General features: G+C 43.1%; 1 protein-coding gene and 1 long non-coding RNA gene across 3 annotated transcripts; both read left to right on the forward strand.

Annotated features, from left to right (window-relative positions):
* The first annotated feature begins 1,974 nt into the window (after positions 1–1,974).
* On the forward strand, positions 1,975–19,806 carry hsd17b12b (hydroxysteroid (17-beta) dehydrogenase 12b). Of its 2 annotated transcripts, none has more exons than XM_028956947.1 (12): positions 1,975–1,993; positions 7,369–7,562; positions 11,759–11,805; positions 12,059–12,134; positions 13,615–13,722; positions 14,027–14,091; positions 14,175–14,219; positions 15,361–15,395; positions 17,495–17,576; positions 17,807–17,872; positions 18,861–19,010; positions 19,155–19,806. In XM_028956947.1, exons 2-12 carry the CDS (start codon positions 7,391–7,393, stop codon positions 19,260–19,262), a joined length of 954 nt encoding a protein of 317 aa, XP_028812780.1. In that variant the 5' UTR covers positions 1,975–1,993; positions 7,369–7,390; the 3' UTR covers positions 19,263–19,806. The 2 variants fall into 2 exon arrangements, with proteins under 2 accessions (XP_028812780.1, XP_028812779.1); XM_028956946.1 differs by lacking the exon at positions 1,975–1,993 and adding an exon at positions 6,304–6,407.
* On the forward strand, positions 9,946–11,091 carry LOC114766267 (uncharacterized). Its single transcript, XR_003742762.1, has 2 exons — positions 9,946–10,117; positions 10,591–11,091. It is a non-coding gene; the product is annotated as an uncharacterized LOC114766267 (long non-coding RNA).
* Positions 19,807–20,560: the final 754 nt, after the last annotated feature.

Here is a 20,560-nt window from a genome sequence, read left to right on the forward strand (position 1 = left end):
TGTAAGTCGCTCTGTATAAGGGCGTCTGATAAATACTGTACATTTAAATGTAATGTAAATGAATAAAAATGATTTTACTTTGGGATGGACTAGAAGCACTGTTTATCTTCAGATGAAGATGTTCATCTTGAAGTGCATGACATTTACAGTATAGGGCAGTACAAAAGTTTGGACACACATTCTCATTCAATGTGTTTTCTTTATTTTCATGACCATGTACATTGGTAGATTCTCACTGAAGGCATCAAAACTATTAATGAACACATGTGGAGTTATGTACTTAACAAAAACTGAAAACATGTTTTATGTTCTAGTTTCTTTAAAATAGCCGCCCTTTGCTCTGATTACTGCTTTGCACAATCTTGCCATTCTCTCGATGAGCTTCAAGAGGTCGTCACCTGAAATGGTTACTGCACAGCTGACAGCGCTATTGGTCAACTGTTAAAATTCATATTATGGCAAGAACCAATCAGCTAACTAAAGAAAAACGAGTGGCCATCATTACTTTAAGAAATGAAGGTCAGTCAGCCCAGAAAATTGCAAAAACTTTAATTGTGTCCCCAAGTGGAGTTGCAAAAACCATCAAGCGCTACAACGAAACTGGCACACATGAGGACTGACCCAGGAAAGGAAGACCAAGAGTAACATCTGCTTCTGAAGACAAGTTCATCCGAGTCTCAGAAATCACAAGTTATCAGCAGCTCAGATCAGAGACCAGATAAATGCCATACAGAGTTCTTGCAGCAGATCCATCTCTAGAACAACTGTTAAGAGGAGACTGCGTGAATCAGGCCTTCATGGTCAAATAGCTGCCAGGTAACCACTGCTAAGCAGAGGCAACAAGTAGAAGAGATTTGTTTGGGCCAAGAAACACAAGGAATGGACATTAGACCAGTGTAAATCTGTGCTTTGGTCTGGTGAGTCCAAATTTGAGATCTTTGTTTCCAACCGCTGTGTTTTTGTGAGACGCACAAAAGGTGAACGGATGGATTCCATATGCCTGGTTCCCTCTGTGAAGCATGGAGGAGAAGGTGTGATGGTGTGGGGGTGTTTTGCTGCTGACACTGTTGGGGATTTATTCAAAATTGAAAACACACTGAGCCAGCATGGCTACCACAGCATCCTGCATTTAGTTGGACGATCATTTATTTTTCAACAGGACAATGGCCCAAAACACACCTCCAGGCTGTGTAAGGGCTATTTGACCAAGAAGGAGAGTGATGGAATGCTACGGCAGATGACCTGGCCTCCACAGTCACCGGACCTGAACCCAATCGAGATGGTTTGGGGTGAGCTGGACCGCAGAGTGAAGGCAAAGGGGTCAACAAGTGCTAAACACCTCTGGGAACTCCTTCAAGACTGTTGAACTCTTGAAGCTCATCGAGAGAATGCCAAGATTGTGCAAAGCAGTAATCAGAGCGGCTGGGTGGCTATTTTGAAGAAACTAGAATATAAAACATGTTTTCAATTATTTCACTTTTTTTTGTTAAGTACATAACTCCACATGTGTTCATTCATAGTTTTGATGCCTTCAGTGAGAATCTACCAATGTAAATGGTCAGAAAATAAAGAAAACATTGAATGAGAAGGTGTGTTCAAACTTTTCTACTGTATTTTGATGTGAAATCAAACGTCCTTATCCAGAGCGACTTACAATTAGTAGTTACAGGGACAGTCCCCCCCTGCAGCAATATAGGTGTCCCTTGCTCAGGGACTCAATGGTAGTAAGTGGGATTTTACTGTTGGCACTTATATGCTTAGGATTTTAAAAATGGTAAAAGTATACAAGAACTGTTTGTTTAAAAGTTTAATGGCGATCACATTTTCTGCAGTTAGCTGGAAATACTGGTCGGGGATCAATTGCTTTAGTCTGAGATCGATTGCTTTAGTCTCCGCCCACTAATCCAGGAGCAGTGTTTCCTCATTCGAGTAAAAGAGAGTCGCTGGTTTAACATGTTCCCGTCCCTGTGATTTTGATTCTTCATTTATTCAGGTATTTGCAACAATGCCCACTTGTACATATAACTTTTGTAGTTGTAAGATCCCTGGAAATAGTCGTGTAATGTTGTCATTGGTTAAGAGAAATTTAGATTTTTTCAAGCTCAGACATGCACATAATGTAGTTTTCACGCACGTTGTATATTTCGTCTTGTGATTGTACAAACGTGGTGAAATAACATGTGCGATGCATTTCATGTGAATGGTTTGATTAAATTAGTGCACAAGTTTATACCATTTCACATGAGCGGTTATGAGATGTTATGACGATACGCGTTTCGTGTGAATGCTTAGAAGAATTAAAATTTTAGTAAAAGACGTGCCTTACATCTGTATGTTTGTATGGTTGTAGAAATTTGACTAATGGTCCAGTTAAGGATATGTGATAAGTTGTCACGTGTGGGCGTGGCTTTAACAAGGGACACATCTGATTGGTGAGCTTGACAGTCTATCATACAGGGACAGTGCAACGTGATTGAACATGGGGGTGGCACGTGTGCCCTTGGATCCGGTTATTATTCCATAGCTTGCTGGTGCAAGTGCGGTTGTCAGTGCCGAATCCTAACCACTTGCCCGTTAGATTATGTGCATATGCAAGGGTCAGGGTTTCACTCGGTCAAAGATGAAATAGGTGGGTTTCAGTCACACGGCATTTCTAATGGAGGCCAGGAAGTAAAATGTGAGGAAAGCCTTGGAGGAGAGTTTGTGTTGTACGGATTAGACCCAGTGTCTAGATACAGGCAACATAGAATTAAAGTGTTGAAGCGGGCAGTGTTTGGTCTTCCCCTGCAAAACACACACAAAGTGGGAATAGAGCAAGCTGATATTATCAGTGTCTCCAGAGATCTAGAACATCATCGTCTTAGAAAGCCACGGCTATTTTGTGGCAATGACCCCCCGGCATGTAGAACGCCATTTGCTGATTTTTGAGAGGAAAGGTTGTTTGCTCCGCTGAACGCCCCCACACTCTGCATTCACCCAGGCCTGTTCTCCCCAACGCCCTAGCCTCTCACTCATGGACTAGCCAACCCTTGGTGGTTCGGGAACCTTCAGATTTCGTGTCTGTTTCCTTACCCGCTAGGCCCTAAAACACAGTCTCTTCGTTTATTCAGGGGCGTAACAAATTTGGGAGGCTCTATGGCCAGAATTCACTGAACTCTTTGACAGAATGAGTAAGTAGAGTACTTACTCTTGTCAGATACCCAGACTTCAGATCAGCTTTTGCTGGAGAGGCTAAATGTTGCCTGTGCTACTGAGGATGAAGGAAGAAACAAAAGTAAACCCAGCACCCTGCAGCCCTCACCTGTGAATACAGTGGAGTGAACAGACAAGCCACCTGAAAGAGCCCAGTCAAGGAAACCAGAAAAGGGGATTCCACTTGACTGGTGGCAGATTCAAGATCTCTAAATAGGAGTGTCTGCTCTCTGTAGCGGCTCAGGGCTGAGATAGCCCAAATCAAAGCATCAAATGCACCTACTGCAGCAATGCCAGAAAGACACCCTTCACCTGTCCTACCATTACAGCATCAGCCTTAAGCATCTGCTTCATTGACCCCTCAGTATGCACCTAATCAGCCTTTCCCTGTTCATGCCCCGCAAACGTGTTTAACCTGCCAGCTGCCCAACCCTCTCAGGAAGATTTGACCAAACTGTTCTAGCCAGATCTGAACCTGCAATGGCCAGATGGTCTTGAGTGTTATGAGACCCTAGTTAAAGTCAAGAAGGGGGTATATCCATCCATTAGCATTGACGTCTTCAACCTAACTGACCAAGGACCAGGACCCACATTAATGGGCACAGTATAGACTCTTTTGACAGTCCTCCATGACAAGATTCTTTAGACATCAGCTACAGTGAATCACACAAACACAGGACCCCAAAGTCATAGCAGTGAGCTTTGGGATCCAGCTGTAGACCTAAATCATCTTCCTGGAGACCAAAAGGCAGGTAGTTAAACAAATGCTTCAAGAAGAATGTCAATCTTCTTAAAGGTCAAATGATTACATAAGCTGTATTGAAAAATTGCAGATGACCATTTCTCTCAAAGACACAGATCCAGTCAAGTGCACATATATCTCTATCCCTAGCCCCTTGTACTAGGAAATGGACCACCTCCATGACCTAATAGCTCAGGGTTGGGTCAGGAAGTCAAATTCCTCATACTCCTCACTGTATGTGTTAGAAAATGACACACACAGACTGTGCATAGATTACAGAGACATGAATCGAAAGACACATTCTGACGGCCAGCCAATCCCTTAATTTCAAGACATTTTGAACAAAACTATTACCTCCATGGCAAGCTGGAATTTCTGGTATTAAAATGGGAAATCTCAGTTAAGATTTGTGATTAACTTTATAACGCTCCTACTTTCACTGTGTATAGTGATAACAACCCGCTCACTTACATCTAGTCAACAGCAAAACTGAATGTTCAAAATAGTTCAAAATAAAATACAGGCCTGGAAGAGATAACAGTGATGCTGACACCTTGTCGAGGATGCCGCTTGATGCTGAATCACTAATGAAGACCTGCTTGGAGGAATTGCCACCAGACACCATCCTTCCCAGGAATTAGAGACGCTGCTGGACTTTCTTGCCTCTGTTGAGCTGGTGTTGAGTGCTCAGGAGAGGTTCTCTGCTAGATGAACACCAAGGAGCTGCTCAGTGGAGAGTGGTTCTCTTCTGAAGTCAACAATCTCTTTTTGTCCACGTTCAGACCTTACATTGTTGACCTTACATCAATCTGTGACTCGTTGCACCTCCTTTCTGTACAATCGTGGCCAAAAGTTTTGAGTGACACTACTTGTTTTCACAAGTTTGCTGCTTCTGTTTTTATCCAGAGTGTTATGAAGAGTGATCAGATGATTTGCAAAGTCCCTCTTTGCCATGAAAATGAACTTATTCTTCCCAGAAAATGCATTTCCACTGCATTTCAGCCCTGCCACAAAAGGACCTGCTCAGATCATTTCAGTTATCCACTCATGAACACATGTGAGAGTGTTGAGGAGCACAAGGCTGGAGATCATTCTCTCATGCTGATTGAGTTGAATAGCAGAATGGGTGCTTTAAAAAGAGGGTGATGCTTGAATTCACTGATCTTCCTCTGTTCACCAGGGTTACCTGCCAGGAAACATGCAGTTGCATAAAAAGAGCTTCACAGTCAAGAATATTGCTACTACTAAGATTGAACTTAAATCAACCATTTACCAGATCATCAAAAACGTCAAGTAGGGAGCTTCAAGTGTTGTGCAGAAGGCTTCAGGATGCTCAAGAAAGTCCAGCAAATGCCACAGCAGTCTCATAAAGATGCGGTATTAAGATGCCACAAGTGCAGAGCTCAGGAATGGCAGCAGGCTGGTGTCCTTTTGGGGAAAAAAAAATGTTGGATCCAAGATGACCGACTTCAAAATGGCCACTATGGTCACCACCCATCTTGAAAAGTTTGCCCCCTCACATATACTAATGTGCCACAAACAGGACGTTAATATCACCAACCATTCCCATTTTATTAAGGTGTTTCCATATAAATGGCCCACCTTGTAGAATGGTACCAAAACATCCTCCGACAGCAACTATCCAAGGTCAATTTGGTGAAGCAGGATGGAGCACCGTGCCATAAGGCCAAAGTGATAACTAAGTGACTCAGGGAACAAAATTTTCGGTACATGGCCAGGAAACTCCTTGGACATTAATCCAAATGAGAACATGTTGTCAAACCTCAAGAGTCAGGTGTACAAGAGAACCCTCACTAATTCTGACCAGCTCCAAGCACTGATTATGAAGGAATATGTTGCCATCAGTCAGGATTGTTAATTAATTGCAAGCATGCCAGGGCAAATTGCAATGCAGCCATGCTATTTCCAACTTGCTGCAGTGTATGGACTCCAGAGTGTTCTGCGAACCAGCATTGTGCATAACCCATAAGGTTGTTTATCCATAAGGTTGTCATGTACAACTCATAAAGTGCTCAAAAGAATATTGCTAAGATGGACAAATGGACTGTATGATGTCCTTTTTGCAAAGATTTTTTTTATAACAGACATTTGCTGAAATGCTACTTCTCTGAAGAACTTATTGGGACTTGAAATAGGAACAAAGTGGCTTATTCTGGAAAATGTCAGGATGACATAGATCTCTGTAGGGGAGTGTGTGACAGACGGAAAATTTGGTTTATTGTTAATTCATTTTTGAGTTTAATAGCGATCACATTTTCTGTAATCATCTGAAAATACTAGTTGGGGCTTGATTGCTTTAGTCTCCTCCATCTTGTCCAGGAACAGCCCTGCTTTGTCATTCCAGTCAAATTGCTGGAGAAGAAGTCAGGTCACTCCCGTGATTTTTGTTTCTTCAGTTATTCGGAAACACAGTCCCGTCACTCCTGTGATTTGGATTTCTTCATTTATTCAGGTATTTGCAATAATACATTCTGGTACAAATAATTTTTGTAGTTGTAAGAGCCCTGGAAATATATGTTTAATGTTGTAATTAGTTAAGAGAAGTTTAGCGGGTGCGTGCATAAACTAGTGGGGTTCTGACCAGGGCAGGCACCATTTTTGCGAGCTCAGACATGCACGTAATGTAGTTTTTATATTTTTTCTTATTGTGGTTGAACATGTCAGTTAACAAGTTAAAATAATGCATGCCACTGCATTCCATGCAGACAGGTTGAGTGGTTTGATAAAATCAGTGCACAAGTTTATACCATTTTGAATAGGCTATGAGATGTTATTCTTAGATTAATCGAAATGTTAGTACAAGACATGTGCCTTACATCCTCCCACCTGTATGTATGTTTGTAGGTTGTGTAAATTTGACTAATAACTCCAGTAAAGGAACTTGCCCGTGATGGTTTTTTTCATTTATTTAGGGGTGTAGCAAATTTATTTAACCTCTAAACACCCACACATCCTTTGTAATGATTATTATTTTATTGTAACAGTTGCATACATAATATGCATACATAATAATTATGCATACGTAATGAAAACTATTGAGTATTTGAGTTTGTGTATGAGAGAGAAGCCTCAGTTAATATCCCAGTTCAGTAAAACGGAGAAATCAGCGACGGTCCTTTTGAAATGCTGTCAATAAAACGTCCAAACAGCAACCTCCAACAAACAGGCACAGCAAATAAGAGTCGTCGCCATCCCCTGATCCCATTCTGAAGGGATGAGCACGATAAGAGGATCATTTGAATGACGTGCCAGCTAACCAATCAGCGGTCGACGTCCGTGTGACGTAAACGCGGAACACCGGGTTCGCGTCCTGTGACGTAAACCCGGAACACCGGGTTCAAGGTTCAACTCGTGGACTGGCCCCCTGTTCTCCCCGACACGTATCTGATTTGTCCGTATTTCGTTGCTTGAAGGAGGCGAGGGACTTTGGCCGCCATGCAGTCCGGTTCCCCGCTGGAGCTCGTCAAGCCGCCGCTGTTCTGGATCGGCGCTGCCACGGTCGCCTGGCTGTCGCTCAGCTCCCTGTGCCGGCTGCTGAGCGGCTTCAGGGTGTGGATACTGGGCAACGGGAAACTCGCGTCTCCCTCCAGGCTCGGCAAGTGGGCAGGTTAGTACAGGTGCGGTGCCGTGCTGTAGTACCTCGCCGTCCACTCGTGACGGGAAGCCCACGCCAGAGCCCGGAGTCACGCTGCAAATAAAGCGAAGTCGCCGATCGTCCACCTTGTTCATTTGCTGCCCCCTGTCTTTTAAACAGAAGCCACAAGCGACCCACCTTTCACCCCCATGGAACAGGCATAACATTCAAACCATGGCGTCTTATGCAGATTTTTTTTAATTTTACGCAGAGCCTCAGCTGCTTTTAAAAACGATGCAAATCATCGAATCATATTCCAAGATAGTGTTTAATGACGGAGCGACCTGCGATACAGTTTTATAGTGGAATAGTTTCATTTACAACATTTATCAGACGCTCTTATCCAGAGTAGTTACAGGGACAGTCCCCCCCTGGAGCGACTTAGGGTTAAGTGTCTTGCTCAGTGACACAATGGTAGTAAGTGGGGTTTGAACCTGGGTCTTCTGGTTCATAGGCAAGTGTCTTACCCACTAGGCTACTACTACCCGATTATTAATATTAATCAGAATAATGATTGCTTGGGAGCACAGGGAATGACATCATTGTCAGGAATTATTTTTTTGTGAAACCATGCAAGAATAAAACTTTATTCTGGACACTACCACACTGTCCCCTATTATAATGAATGAAAATTATGCGACAGAAAAATACGTATTCCTAAGCCCTGCGAAACTTGCTCGGCTGCCGGCCTGAACTTTTTATTTTTTATTTAATTTATTTAATTGCTCAAGCCTGAACCCTCATGCTGTTTATTTCAGAGCTGTGCTGCTTACAGTGTAGTGGTTTCGCACCCGGTTCTCTGCGACCACCAGATCGAACCTTTATTGTCTGCTTTGTTACGGCTGTGCTGTCCTTTACCAGCTAATGCAGTCGGAACGTGGACTTTATTCCGGACGGACGACGGGATTTGTAAAGTGTTTCAGAATAGACCAGCGCCACTTAATCATCACCCGAACTTGACTCGTCCTTTCGGCTTCCTATTGACCAGTTTAGGAGGCCACTCGTCATCGCTGCACGAAAGCGCTAGATGCAGACGTTCTGAATTCCAGCTGAACGGATCTGTCTCCGGCGGCATGCGTGCACTGTTGTGGCCACAGCTTCGCTGAATAGGCCCATTGAGAGGTTCCACGGCGGCCAGGCCGGATCCTCGTGAATGGCCGCGTTTGAGGGAACTCGCCTCGGCAGCACGCCTGCGATTGGGCGCCCCGCGTTTTGTGAACGGCGTCTCGTGTGATGCGCACACTGTAGGACACGTGCCGCCGCCGTGCTTCGCTGTACAGACCTCCTCCTCCTCCTCCTCGTCCTCCTACCGCCGAGATTCCGTGTTCTCCAGCCCTGCCTGCTCCCCCTCCCTTCCCCACGGTTCATTTATACCAGATCACAGTATGGGTTTTTTTTTTTTTTCTTTTGCAGAATTCTATTATGTAATGAACCAATTACAACGTTTTATTCTAAACTTAAATTGCACAGGGATGCGTTTTTATGACATAAAGCCGAACAAGAGCAGGGAAATGAGACATTCATTAAATGTACAATATGCAGCAATATTAGGAACCCCCAAGTTTCTTTTCTTTTCCTCCTGTGTTTGAATATGTTTGGTTCTTTCTGTGAGCCCCTGCTGCGTTTGCACCTGCTTTGGCTATTTTTTTGCAGGACTGTCTTTATTTATACTGCATTGTACTCCATGTTCCTTTCTAAACCATTTTATTTTTATATGTGTGTGTGTGTGTGTGTTTTTTTTTTTTAATGAATCTGTAGCAGCGCAGCCATTCGTGCTCCTCTCCCCTCAGGGAAACCGAGTGCATTTCAAAGCTATTTTTAGATTTGCCCATTTTAAGACCCTTTTTTTTTTTTTGAATGGCACTGATGTGAAGCAAATACATGGAAAGGCACGTGACCCCCGTGCTATTTAAAGAGGCATGTTCCTGAGAACGGGGACCCAGGAGGCTCTTTGAAGTCTCTGCTGCCAGAGCCAATGAAGTGGGAGGATCCCCGTCCATGCCACGCCGTTACATAACCGCGCATACTGAAGGAACATCCATGGGCAGCGAGCAAAAGATGACCCGCCCTAACCCCTCCAATACCTGCTCTTTTATGAATAGGGTCCGATGTGCGATTTCCTGGGCTAGTGCACGCAGCAACGGGGGAAAAAAAGCCCTTCTGATGAAATGATTTAAGGTGACCTTTCACATCGGCGCAACGCTGAGGAAGAAGAGTGTCATACAGCGGAGGCTGCCCTCCATGTCTGATGTGCAGATGCAGGCGCCGGCCGAGGCCGCAGCTTCCTGTGTGTGTGTGTGTGTGTGTGTGTGTGTGTGTGTGTGTGTGTGTGTGTGTGTGTGTGTGATGCCAGGGGGCTGCTGAGAGTAGCATCTCGTTGGTATTCAAGTGCTGCGGCGGTTCCAGACGAGGCTGCAGTGTGCCTGCGTGGTATTTTTAATCTCCAGGTCTTTTTTTAGCCACGGGAATATTTAGCAGCAGCAGCAGCAGCATCGGCGGCGTTAGCATCAGCGCGCTTATAACCGCGGGTTTGGATTTGGCTATTTCATTTTTAATCGTCTCGTGTTCATAGATTGTCTTCCACCTGAAATACATTTTGCATTTGTCTGTTCCACCAGCGATTTGATGCTGTTACGGAGTAGCGGCCTTGTTATAGTTATACAATTTTAGAGGCTCAGAATGCACAACTTTGCTTTCCACATTATTAACATTTAAACATTTATGTTTTAAAATCATTCATAAATAGTTTTGCACTTATAGCCAGAGGAGTAGGCCTGTGCCCACCGAGGCGTACAGATCACCAGGAAAAAGGCCGAGTTTGCTCTTGATCAAAGTCTAATGAGCTAAACAAACCATTTTTTTCAGTATTTTCTTTAAAAGTATCAGTATCTTCCCCATTCTGTTGGTAACCAGCGTGGAAGTGATCATTTTCCACTTACAGTTTCTCCAGATGTCGATATTAGATGCTTTTTTTTTTTTTTTTTTTTTTTTTTTTTTATAGGCAGGTAGATTCCCAGCAACCGTGTCCACCACAGGTCTGCAGAATGGCGGTGCCTTTCATCACGGGCCAACTTAATGTCATCGAAAAGGTCACAGAATGAGTATTATAAACTAGTGCATCTAGAAAAAAAAGGGTCATTAGCAGTTTTATTCTTCATAGACGCTACTTTCATCACAAGTGTGAATGTTTTTGTTGTTGTGTAATAGCTGACGGTCCAAGGTCCTCCAGGCCCTCAGGTGATTAGGAGAAATATCTTTGTTTCAGTCTGTACAGTCCGTACTTGGCAGGTACTTCCTGACATGACAACAAGCGACAAGATGCCGTATCAGCAGATCGTAATCCTGGAACCTGTTGTGTGCTCTACAGAGTGTCCACCTCAGACATTTAATCTATGTTTGCATTCAGAGGTCACTTCCTTTTTCTTATTATAGGGTGGTTGAACTCAATATTTTGCAGAAATGTGTTAATTCGTAAAAAAAAAAAAAAAAAAAGTAGATTATGTGCAAACACGCAGCTAAAACGAAGAAGAAAACGAACGCAGCACCGGCTGGAACATTCCCGAGAGAACATGGTGGACCCGCGCGCCCATTGAGGTTCGCGTGTGCAGCTGTGCGTTGCGAAGACACTCCGAGATAAGTGGCTGAGTCTCCGGCGCTCCCCCACTACACTCTCCTTTCCCCCGTTCTCTTTTCACTCGCTCCGTTCTATTTTTAGCTGCCCCCAAGATCTGTCCTCGCCCTCCCCTCCCCTCCCTCCTTCCACGTCTTATTGTTCGTCATCTCCCTCCATTTTCTCTCTCTCGCACGCCTCCCTCACCCGGACAGCCAAATTAATCTGTAATCAATCCGGGTTCTTTTTTTTTTTTAACCCCCCCCCCCCAGGTTCTGACAGAATATGAGGAGAGGAACGTCTCGGGCGCCCTGTCAGGGAGTGAAGGCTTTTTTCCGTAGTGTTCCTCGGGCTGTCTGCCTCCGGCCTATTTTTAGCCGGAGGTGAGCTGAACGAGGGCTGATGTACCGCACGGCTAAAAATAGCCGCGCTATATTAGCAGGGCCCGGAGGATGGCGGAGGAACCTGCTCCCCGTCCTACTTCCCCGGAGTCGCACCTCACGCACCACACCTCCCCCGATCTGATCCGCTACCCTGTTTCTGTTTCCCACCTTTTTAGTGGTAACCGGAGCCACGGACGGGATCGGGAAAGCCTATGCGGAGGAGGTAAGATTCCAGGGGTTTTCATTAATGCCCCCCCCCCCCCCCCACCCCCACCCGCTACGTGGAAATCACGGTGACTCATCAGGAGAGAGGTTTTCACCGGCGAGATCAGGGGAGGCCTCCTCCTTCCGCTCCGACCCCTCTCATTTCACCTCCACGCGAATAAAAAGTCCTGGCGTTTGAGGGGTCTGTGGATTTTTACGATGACTGTGTGGTGTTTTTTTTTTTTTTTTTTCTCCCCCCCCTGTGTCCGCAGCTCGCCCGGCGTGGCTTCGCCATCGTGCTAATCAGCCGCTCTCAGGATAAGCTGGATGAAGTCTCTAAATCCATTGGTGGGTGTTGAGCGGTTTCTACCTCGGCTGCTAATTTATTTAACCAACCGGTGGACTCGTTAATAACGGCGGGGGGGGGGCAACAAACTATACATTTCCATGTTCTGGGATATATTTAAAAGTGTGTGTGAGATGGGGGCTTGAGGGGAGCGAGTACGTCTCTCCACTAAATGAATGTCAGTCGGCTCGATGTTAATGAGCGCGGCTATTTTTAGCGGCGCGTTGAAAGGCGGGCGCTCCGCCAGCGGAGTTGCCTGGCTGCTGCGACAGAGCAGGACTGCGCAGATGGAGGTGCAGTCGGGGGGGAGGAAGGCGCCGCGAGGAGCGAACCAGCCCGTACCCCCCTGCCACATCGGGGTCACGGCCCGTCAGAGCGCCGCCTTACTCATTTACAGCTCAAAAAAAACGAAACAAATGAACCACGTCACATATACCCAACACACACACACACACACACACACACACACACTCCGTAGAGTGATCGGAATCTGAGGAGATCCACTTCAGCACATTTCTCTGAATGAAGGAGAAGGGCGTCTGCCGGGTGCGGGCTGTGAATGGCGCACGACGCGTTGAATGGGCGCCTTCTCTCCTTCACCCGCCCCCCTTCCCTCGCTCGCTGCAGTAACGCTGGTCAGCCATGGAGGAATAGGTTGACACTGAGCTGTGCTGTATGGAGATGGGGTTTTAAAATGTATTTTAAGTCATTTCTTTAACAAGCGGCCCCGCGATACAAAAAGGTTTTTGCTCATATGTTGATTCATGTTCGATTTCAACAGGATCTGATGAGAGATTCAAATGCTTATAGTGAGGCTTCCTTAAACATTGAATGCTATGGATGCATGTAATGCATGTACACGCTGATGAGATGCCAGAGACCATCGTCAAAACCTCATCACTTGCCTGACATGTTGTAGGAACAGAAATGTGGGCTCTTCATTGATTGGGATCCTTAAATTACGGAGTTATGAGCTCTATCATAAAATTCGTCTGGGCATCTTTTGGTCAAGATGATGTGACTGATACAAAACAGAGAGAAACGGCAATGGGAAATACTACTTTTGTAATGCGAACTTTGTCACTTTAATACATATAAAAGCATAAATCCGGACGCTCTTTTGACATCTGTAACACGGATGGGTGGAGGAAAAACTTGCCGATCTGAGGTTTATGCTGAGGGACACTGAGTCACTGCTCGGTTAGCCAGTCTTTCAAGGTGTCTGCTGCTTTAGTTTATTGTCATCTTGTTTTATGGAGTGTTGGATGGAAGATCTTCAAAGCATCAAGTGTTCTGGCTGATTTTATTGTACAACAATTATTTGTACATTTAACCCCTTAATCTTTTTTTTTTTTCCTCTATAGTGATTGTTCCCTTTATTTGATGTGTGCATTGGTAATTATCATGAGAAATACACAGAATAATAGATACATATACAAACAAATTGAGAAAATAATTCACTTTCATCTTATTTCCATCTAGAGAGTAAATTCAAGGTTCAGACGAAAACAGTCGCTGCAGACTTTGGGTCTTTGGACATCTATTCAAAGATCGAAGCGGAACTAGCTGGTCTTGAAATAGGCATTTTAGGTAAGTGTGTGTGGCTCTGCAGGAAAGGTGGTGAGTAGGTGGGCTTCTCTGTAGCATTGAGTCACCATTTACTAAGTACACTGCTGCCCTCTTTTGGTAGAACTGAACGTCATGTCCACAGAATATTTAAAATATTTTTTTGCTGGTCTTCTAATTCATAAAGGTTGCTAAATCATTAATATCACTGTGGCAATCATTTCTTTGCATTATAATATAAAATTATATTATATAATATAAAAAATACATTGTCTATTTTTGTATTTTTATTATAGCAGTATAAAAACTTTAACTCTTTGCTTTGCAGTAAACAATGTCGGAGTTTCCTACTCCTACCCGGAGTTCTTCCTGAACGTACCCAATTTGGACACTGTAAGTCGGCGTGATGTTATATATCACAGAATATGTTTCAGAAAAATGATCCCTTCTTCTCTAACCCTATGTTTTTATTGCAGTTTATCAGCACAATGATAAATGTCAACATTACATCGGTTTGTCAGGTCTGTACCATTTTAATTAAAGTCTTATACCACAGAAAGTGGTGTGTAATAATAAACAATTACAGATACCGGAGTATCTTTAATTACAATCAATGGATCTTTCCATATTTTCTTTTTTTTTTTTTGTAATGGCACATATAAACACAACAATGCCAGTGTTTGTTAGGTTCTAATTCTGAAAAAAAGAAAAAAAATGTATGCATATGTTTATTTTTGTCGGAAGTATAATATTGTGCTTGTTGACATTTTGCAATTGCACAGGCTTACCTGAAGATGGTAGACATTCTCCTGAATTTGTGGCTTGCAGAAATAATTAATAGGAAACATTATTAGTATGCAGAAGACAAATAATACATCACTACAAAGCGGTTTTATCAGATGCTTTTTACTTTCTCTGTTGCCAGTTGATTCCAGGTAGAAGCACACTGCCTCCACACAGACCCTTCAGCTCACTCTGAAGTCATAGAATTCATAATCTTAGGGAATATATTCTTTTGAAACTAGAGAAAATATACATAAAATCATATTCTCTAATATCCTTTTGTAGATTTTTCATATCTGGGGCTAGTTGCAGCTTTTCAAAAACGAAAAAAATATTATTTGATAGTTAATACTTTAATGTTACTGGGTGAAAGTTTGTGAATATGAATATGAAGTTATATCTGTGGACAGACAGCAGGGGGCAGTCTTTTTTACATCATACAGTAACATATGCTTTTAAATGCTGGAGGATCACCCCAACCTTCCCAGGGGCAAAGAGAGTCTCGAGGGGGGTGTTCAGCATGGAGCTTGATCATTACTTGTAATTACACTCATCATCAGTGTAATGGTAATGTCAGTAATATATTTATTATTGTGAGGTGTGATGCATTCTCGTAAAATAATAAATTGTCGATTTGGTGATTTGGGGGGTAAGTAACATATTGGGTAACACTCTCGCCTATGAACCAGAAGACCCAGGTTCAAACCCCACTTACTACCATTATTTCCCTGAGCAAGATACTTAGGTTTAAGTCTCTCCAGGGGGGGACTGTCCCTGTAACTACTGATTGCAAGTCGCTCTGGATAAGGGCGTCTGATAAATGCCGTGAATGTCAATAAATGGTCAAATCTTTGCTGAAGCCTCTTTCTGTGTTTGCAGATGACACGTCTTGTGCTACCAAGGATGGTGGAGAAGTAAGTAGCTTGTGTGTGTTGTGTCTGATAAGCGGTTTTCTCAGTTTCAGAGATTTCTTTCAGGAAAAGGCTTGCCCTTTGGCAGCAGAAAAACAGGTGGCCTTCACCATCACAGGGCTCAGTCCTGTTCCGTATTCACTTTCAAATTCCACTGTTCTGGCGAGAGCCCTAGTGAAGGCTGCCATGGCAACACATAAGCCATTAATAGCTCTCGCTGTATTTTTGTGGAGTTGATACTTGCCTGGCTAGTATGGCAAATAAATAATGAAATAAATCAATAAAAATATTGCAGCAGACGCAAGTTTCAATGTGTTTAGTCCTGTTGCCAGGACATGTTCCAGTACGGTTTCTTTGAGTGAAAGTGATCGTTTTTAATCATGGTGATGCACAGCCAAGCACAGCACATGGCGCACAACGAAATGTGTCGTCTGCATTTAACCCATCACCATTTTGGTAGTCTGAAAGGCGCCCGGGGAGCAGTATGGCATCTTCATGATCAGGGATTTTGGTTACGAGTCAGCTTAGTTAGCCATTAGGCCACCATGATCTGTCTGAGCGAAATCTGTTCAAGAAACAGCACTTTATTCTTAGATTATTTAAGTTTTATTTTTGGATTTTTTGCGTTTTGCCTGGCGCATGGAGCCTGAAAGGCACTGTGACCTATGAGAGAGAGGGGCCTGTCCTGAGAGCTTCATGCAGGGAAATTGCGCTGCTGACAAATCAGAACCCGTTTCAGCAGGAGCACTTTAATATTACTGGGACCCCATTTGCATGTTGGAGTGCATCTGTGAGCAGAGATGGGCAGAACTGGCAGCTCTCCCAGACTGAGCCTTCCCCCTGCTCGACACTCCAGACGTCCATGAAGACGCTTGTGAGATGATGCTAGACATACTATCTGTGCCACGTTATCCCTCACTGCAGAGGTGCTTCACACCAGGTCTGGTGCAGCTCTTTACTTATAGCTGTGGCTCTGCAGCCTCAGATGCGCTTCTCTCTTCTTTCTCCAGCTGGTTTCATTCCCTTTGTGGGAAGAATAGTTTGAATCCTTGTTCTCATCACTACAACAACTCTTGAGTTCTAATCAGCATCTGATGTTCCATCTTCAACATTAGATTGAGGGGTGATAAGAAGCAGTTAGGTGACATGACTTGTATCAGAGGAGTCCCCGGACAGGCACCGTGACATTCCAGCTTCTGATTAAAACATGAGACAATGAATCAGTTGTGATCCAGTAGTAAGAAATACAATTCATGGGCGTGGTAAGCAGAGGGTTGAGGGTTGTGACCTTTTGAGTGCAATTCCAGGGCAAAAGCTCTACTACCAAAAACTGTCTTGGACTGAGCTTGGGGTTTGTTCATTAGTAAAATGTATTAGACTGTTAGAAAACTAACCACTGTTTTTGTGGGTGTGCAATTATTTGTCATGAACACTTATCTATATTAGTTGCTGTGGATTAGGGTGTCTGATAAATGCCAAAAATGTATTACATTTATTACATTTAAGGGATGGGATGGTAGTAGCCTAGTGGGTAACACACTTACCTATGAACCAGAAGACTATGGAGTCACAGGTTCAAATCCCACTTACCATTGTGTCCCTGAGCAAGACACTTAACCCTAAGTTGCTCCAGGGGGGGACTGTCCCTGTAACTACTGACTGTAAGTCGCTCTGGATAAGAGCGTCTGATAAATGCCATAAATGTAATATAAGGAAGTGGCCCCAATCCACCAAGGTGCCACTGAGGAAAGAAAATGTATAAAATGTAAATGATTGACAAGCACAGTACTTCCCCATTCTGGATTATTCCCTTGGCCATCAATACATGCATCATGTAGCACTGCTTGTATCACCATTTATAAAACTATGTATTTCACCGCATCTCCAGTTGGACAAAATTACCATTGCACCAGCGCGTTGCCTTTCTGCTGTACTAATCAAAATTATTTCTTGTGCTGATTATCTATAATAGAAACATTCATTTTCTGTCCAAAATATGCTTTCATACACCATTATCAGAGAGCTTTCTGAGTGCTGCAGATTGTTTGAATTTTGGATCTAGTAAATAATAAATTTATTATTTATTTATTTTATTATTTCAGGTCCAAAGGTGTCATCTTAAATATTTCTTCTGCCAGTGGCATGTACCCTGTGCCCCTGCTTACCGTCTACTCTTCCACAAAGGTAAGGCCATAAATAAGTTATATGTGATGTTTTCATCTTTGATGAACAATTCATGCAGAAGTCTATTCTTATTAAAACCCTAATTTACCCATATTTACACCTTCCACTGACTGGCTGGCCGCGTGCGTGCTCCCAAATAAAGTCATTATTTAACTAATCCGCTGCCAAAGTCCTTCACTGTACTTAAGACCAGCAAAGCACCTTTCAAAGATGCCTTCAATTTCCTTTAGGCTTTTGTGGATTTCTTCTCCCGTGGGTTAGACGCTGAATACAAGAACAAAGGGATCATCATTCAGGTGAGATAAAAGCTCACGTCTCTTTCCTCCAGTGGCCTCATCCGACAGCATTATGACCTTGGACATGTTGAGTGGTGTCCTTGCTGAATGATAAGATGGCTCCTCCTTGTGTCATCTCAAGGCAGGTTTGAAGAAAGATATATATTTTTTTTCGATGCATCAGTTTTACGGCCACATGCCTTAGAATACTGAAAAGCTTTATTTCTTACCAGACCTTCATGAATTTCATAAATTATATGCTCTTGTTTATAGATTATATGTATAAAAAAACACCCCAAATCATGTTACTACCAACACCTACTTTGCGGTGGTTAAGGCCCCGTCCACACGGAAACGTTTTTCTCTGAAAAGGTAAAAGTTCTATCCTATCTGGGCTTACATCCACATGGAGACTGCGTTTCATGTCCACAGAATGGTTATTTGCTGAAACGGATCCCCTCTGCATCTCCGCATGGACGTCAAGATTTCAGATAACGCTTCGTGTGGACGCAGATTTTTTTTTTAGAAACCGAGAACCCGTTTTGGAGGAAATTGTTTTCGTGTAGACATTGCCTGAGATGGAGTCATTATATGTTAAATATGAAATGTGTGATAAGTAGTGCCACCTGGTGAACCCAGGGACACGTGGCTTCACATCAAGAGAGACATAAACGGCTGCACTACTGCTGGGTGCAGAGTAAATGGTCATGTGACGTTAGTCCAGAGAACAGAGTGCATTTTGTAGAGCAGCAGTGTTTCTGGACACATTATAATCATGGCGGTAGGTAGGTAGGTTTGGGCCAGTGAAAGGATAACCTAACGTCAGATTGTTGTCTTTGTCATGGATCTTTTTACTCTAATAGCTAAAAATGACGCTGTTTTGTAGTATTTTGGAAAACCTTTTTTATTTATTTATTTTTTTATTTTTTTATTGTGAATTACAGAAAGTGAGCGGAAAAACTGTAATTATGTACCAATTAGTAATTACCATGTCTCTCATCCTATTCAGAGTGTTCTGCCATTCTACGTGGCTACCAAACTGAGTAAGATCAGAAGAGCCACACTGGACAAGCCCAGCCCTGAACGCTATGTGGCGGCTGAACTCAACACCGTTGGGCTGCAAAGTCAGACTAATGGTTACCTGCCTCATGCTATCATGGTAAAATGGCTACATAATCCCAGTTAAAACATATACTTTGTAAAATGCATTTCTTGTACTTTAATATTAGTCTATGGAACTTGCATGCATTTAGCTAGTTTCCCACGGCAATGTGTAATCTGTTGGTTTTTTTTTTTGCCTCAGGGTTGGGTGACTAGTGCTCTGTTTCCCGCAAAGCTGCTCAACCACTTCCTTATGAGCATGGGCCTATCACAGCGCTCGCGTTTCCTAAAGAAGCAGAAACAGGGTTAACGGCCACAGAAGCAGGAGCGAAATAATGCTATAAACCAGTCTGTTTTATATTTCTTTTTCTGATAACTAGTTTTCCTAAGTCAAATAATCATATGAGCGTTTGATTGAAATTACTTTGGAAGGGGCATTTCTTTGTTCTTTATTTAAATTGACCAAATTGTAATTGACCAACTGTAATCTATAGCAAGCAACAGAGGGTAAACGGAGGCACAAGCAAGCTGTAATGCACTTTGGGTCATGACTCTAAAACTGTGCAACCAGGGGTGTGAGTTATGATTGAAGTATTTTCTATACGTATCTGTTCAAATATCTTTCTACTAAATGTCCTGTAAAAATAAAAACCGCAATTGCGGTTCAGCAAGAACAAATAGTTTTTTTTTTTTTGTTGTTGCATAAATCCATTCTTTTCCTCAAATATACGGTTTGTGAGTTTTTAGATGTACTAATGTTATAAAAGGAATATAACAGCAGCACTTAAATATGAGAAATTGTTGAAATGTACGATTGTTAAATGGAGTGCTCAATAAAATATGTTCAAATAATAGTTTATGTTGGTAGTTTTTACAGACAACTCCAGTACTTATTTACAACTCCAGTTTTTATTTATTTCCCTTCATGACTGCTTTGTTCACTGTTGTCATCATGAGTAGATACTTCATGAGATGCTCATTAACATGAGTGAATGATTGGAAAGTGGTAGAGAGAAGCCAAGCATGTTGAAATGCTGCAATCTGGGAAAAAGGCTCCCTGATTTGCAGAGATTACATAATTCCACTTGTGTTGATTCATAGTCCCGTGTCTTCAGTTTAGTATTATAATCTAAAAAATGTAAGACCTATAAATGAATAGGTGCATCCAAACTTTTGACTGGTAATGTAAAAGCCACTAATAACTCCTTTACTATATTCCCTTGGATATGGCACTGAAAATGGTTGCTCACAGCCAAAATCCTTAAATATTCATTTGGGATTATCGCATCCCAAATGTATTAATTCGATCCCACCAGCGATGTTCTCGCTCTCCCAATTCTCTACAGAAGCTCTGTAACAAGCTCCCTCCCCCTGCAGCCAGAGGCCATCTGTACCGCGGCCCTAAAATAGGACCGCATCTGCACCTCACACGTACCTGCAGAAGGTGCACTGCCACACAAATAATTTGTGTAGCAGTGGTGGCACGTTGTCTAAGATACAACTTGTCTGCGTCTTCTACTGCCATTTCCCTTCTTTTCTCAATCGCTGCCTCTATCTTTCACCGTCTTCGGCTGCTCCTTTCTCCTCCACCCCACACACGCTCCATTC

This window comes from Denticeps clupeoides, chromosome 16 (assembly GCF_900700375.1).
Source record: "Denticeps clupeoides chromosome 16, fDenClu1.1, whole genome shotgun sequence".
Taxonomy (NCBI): Eukaryota; Metazoa; Chordata; class Actinopteri; order Clupeiformes; family Denticipitidae; genus Denticeps; species Denticeps clupeoides.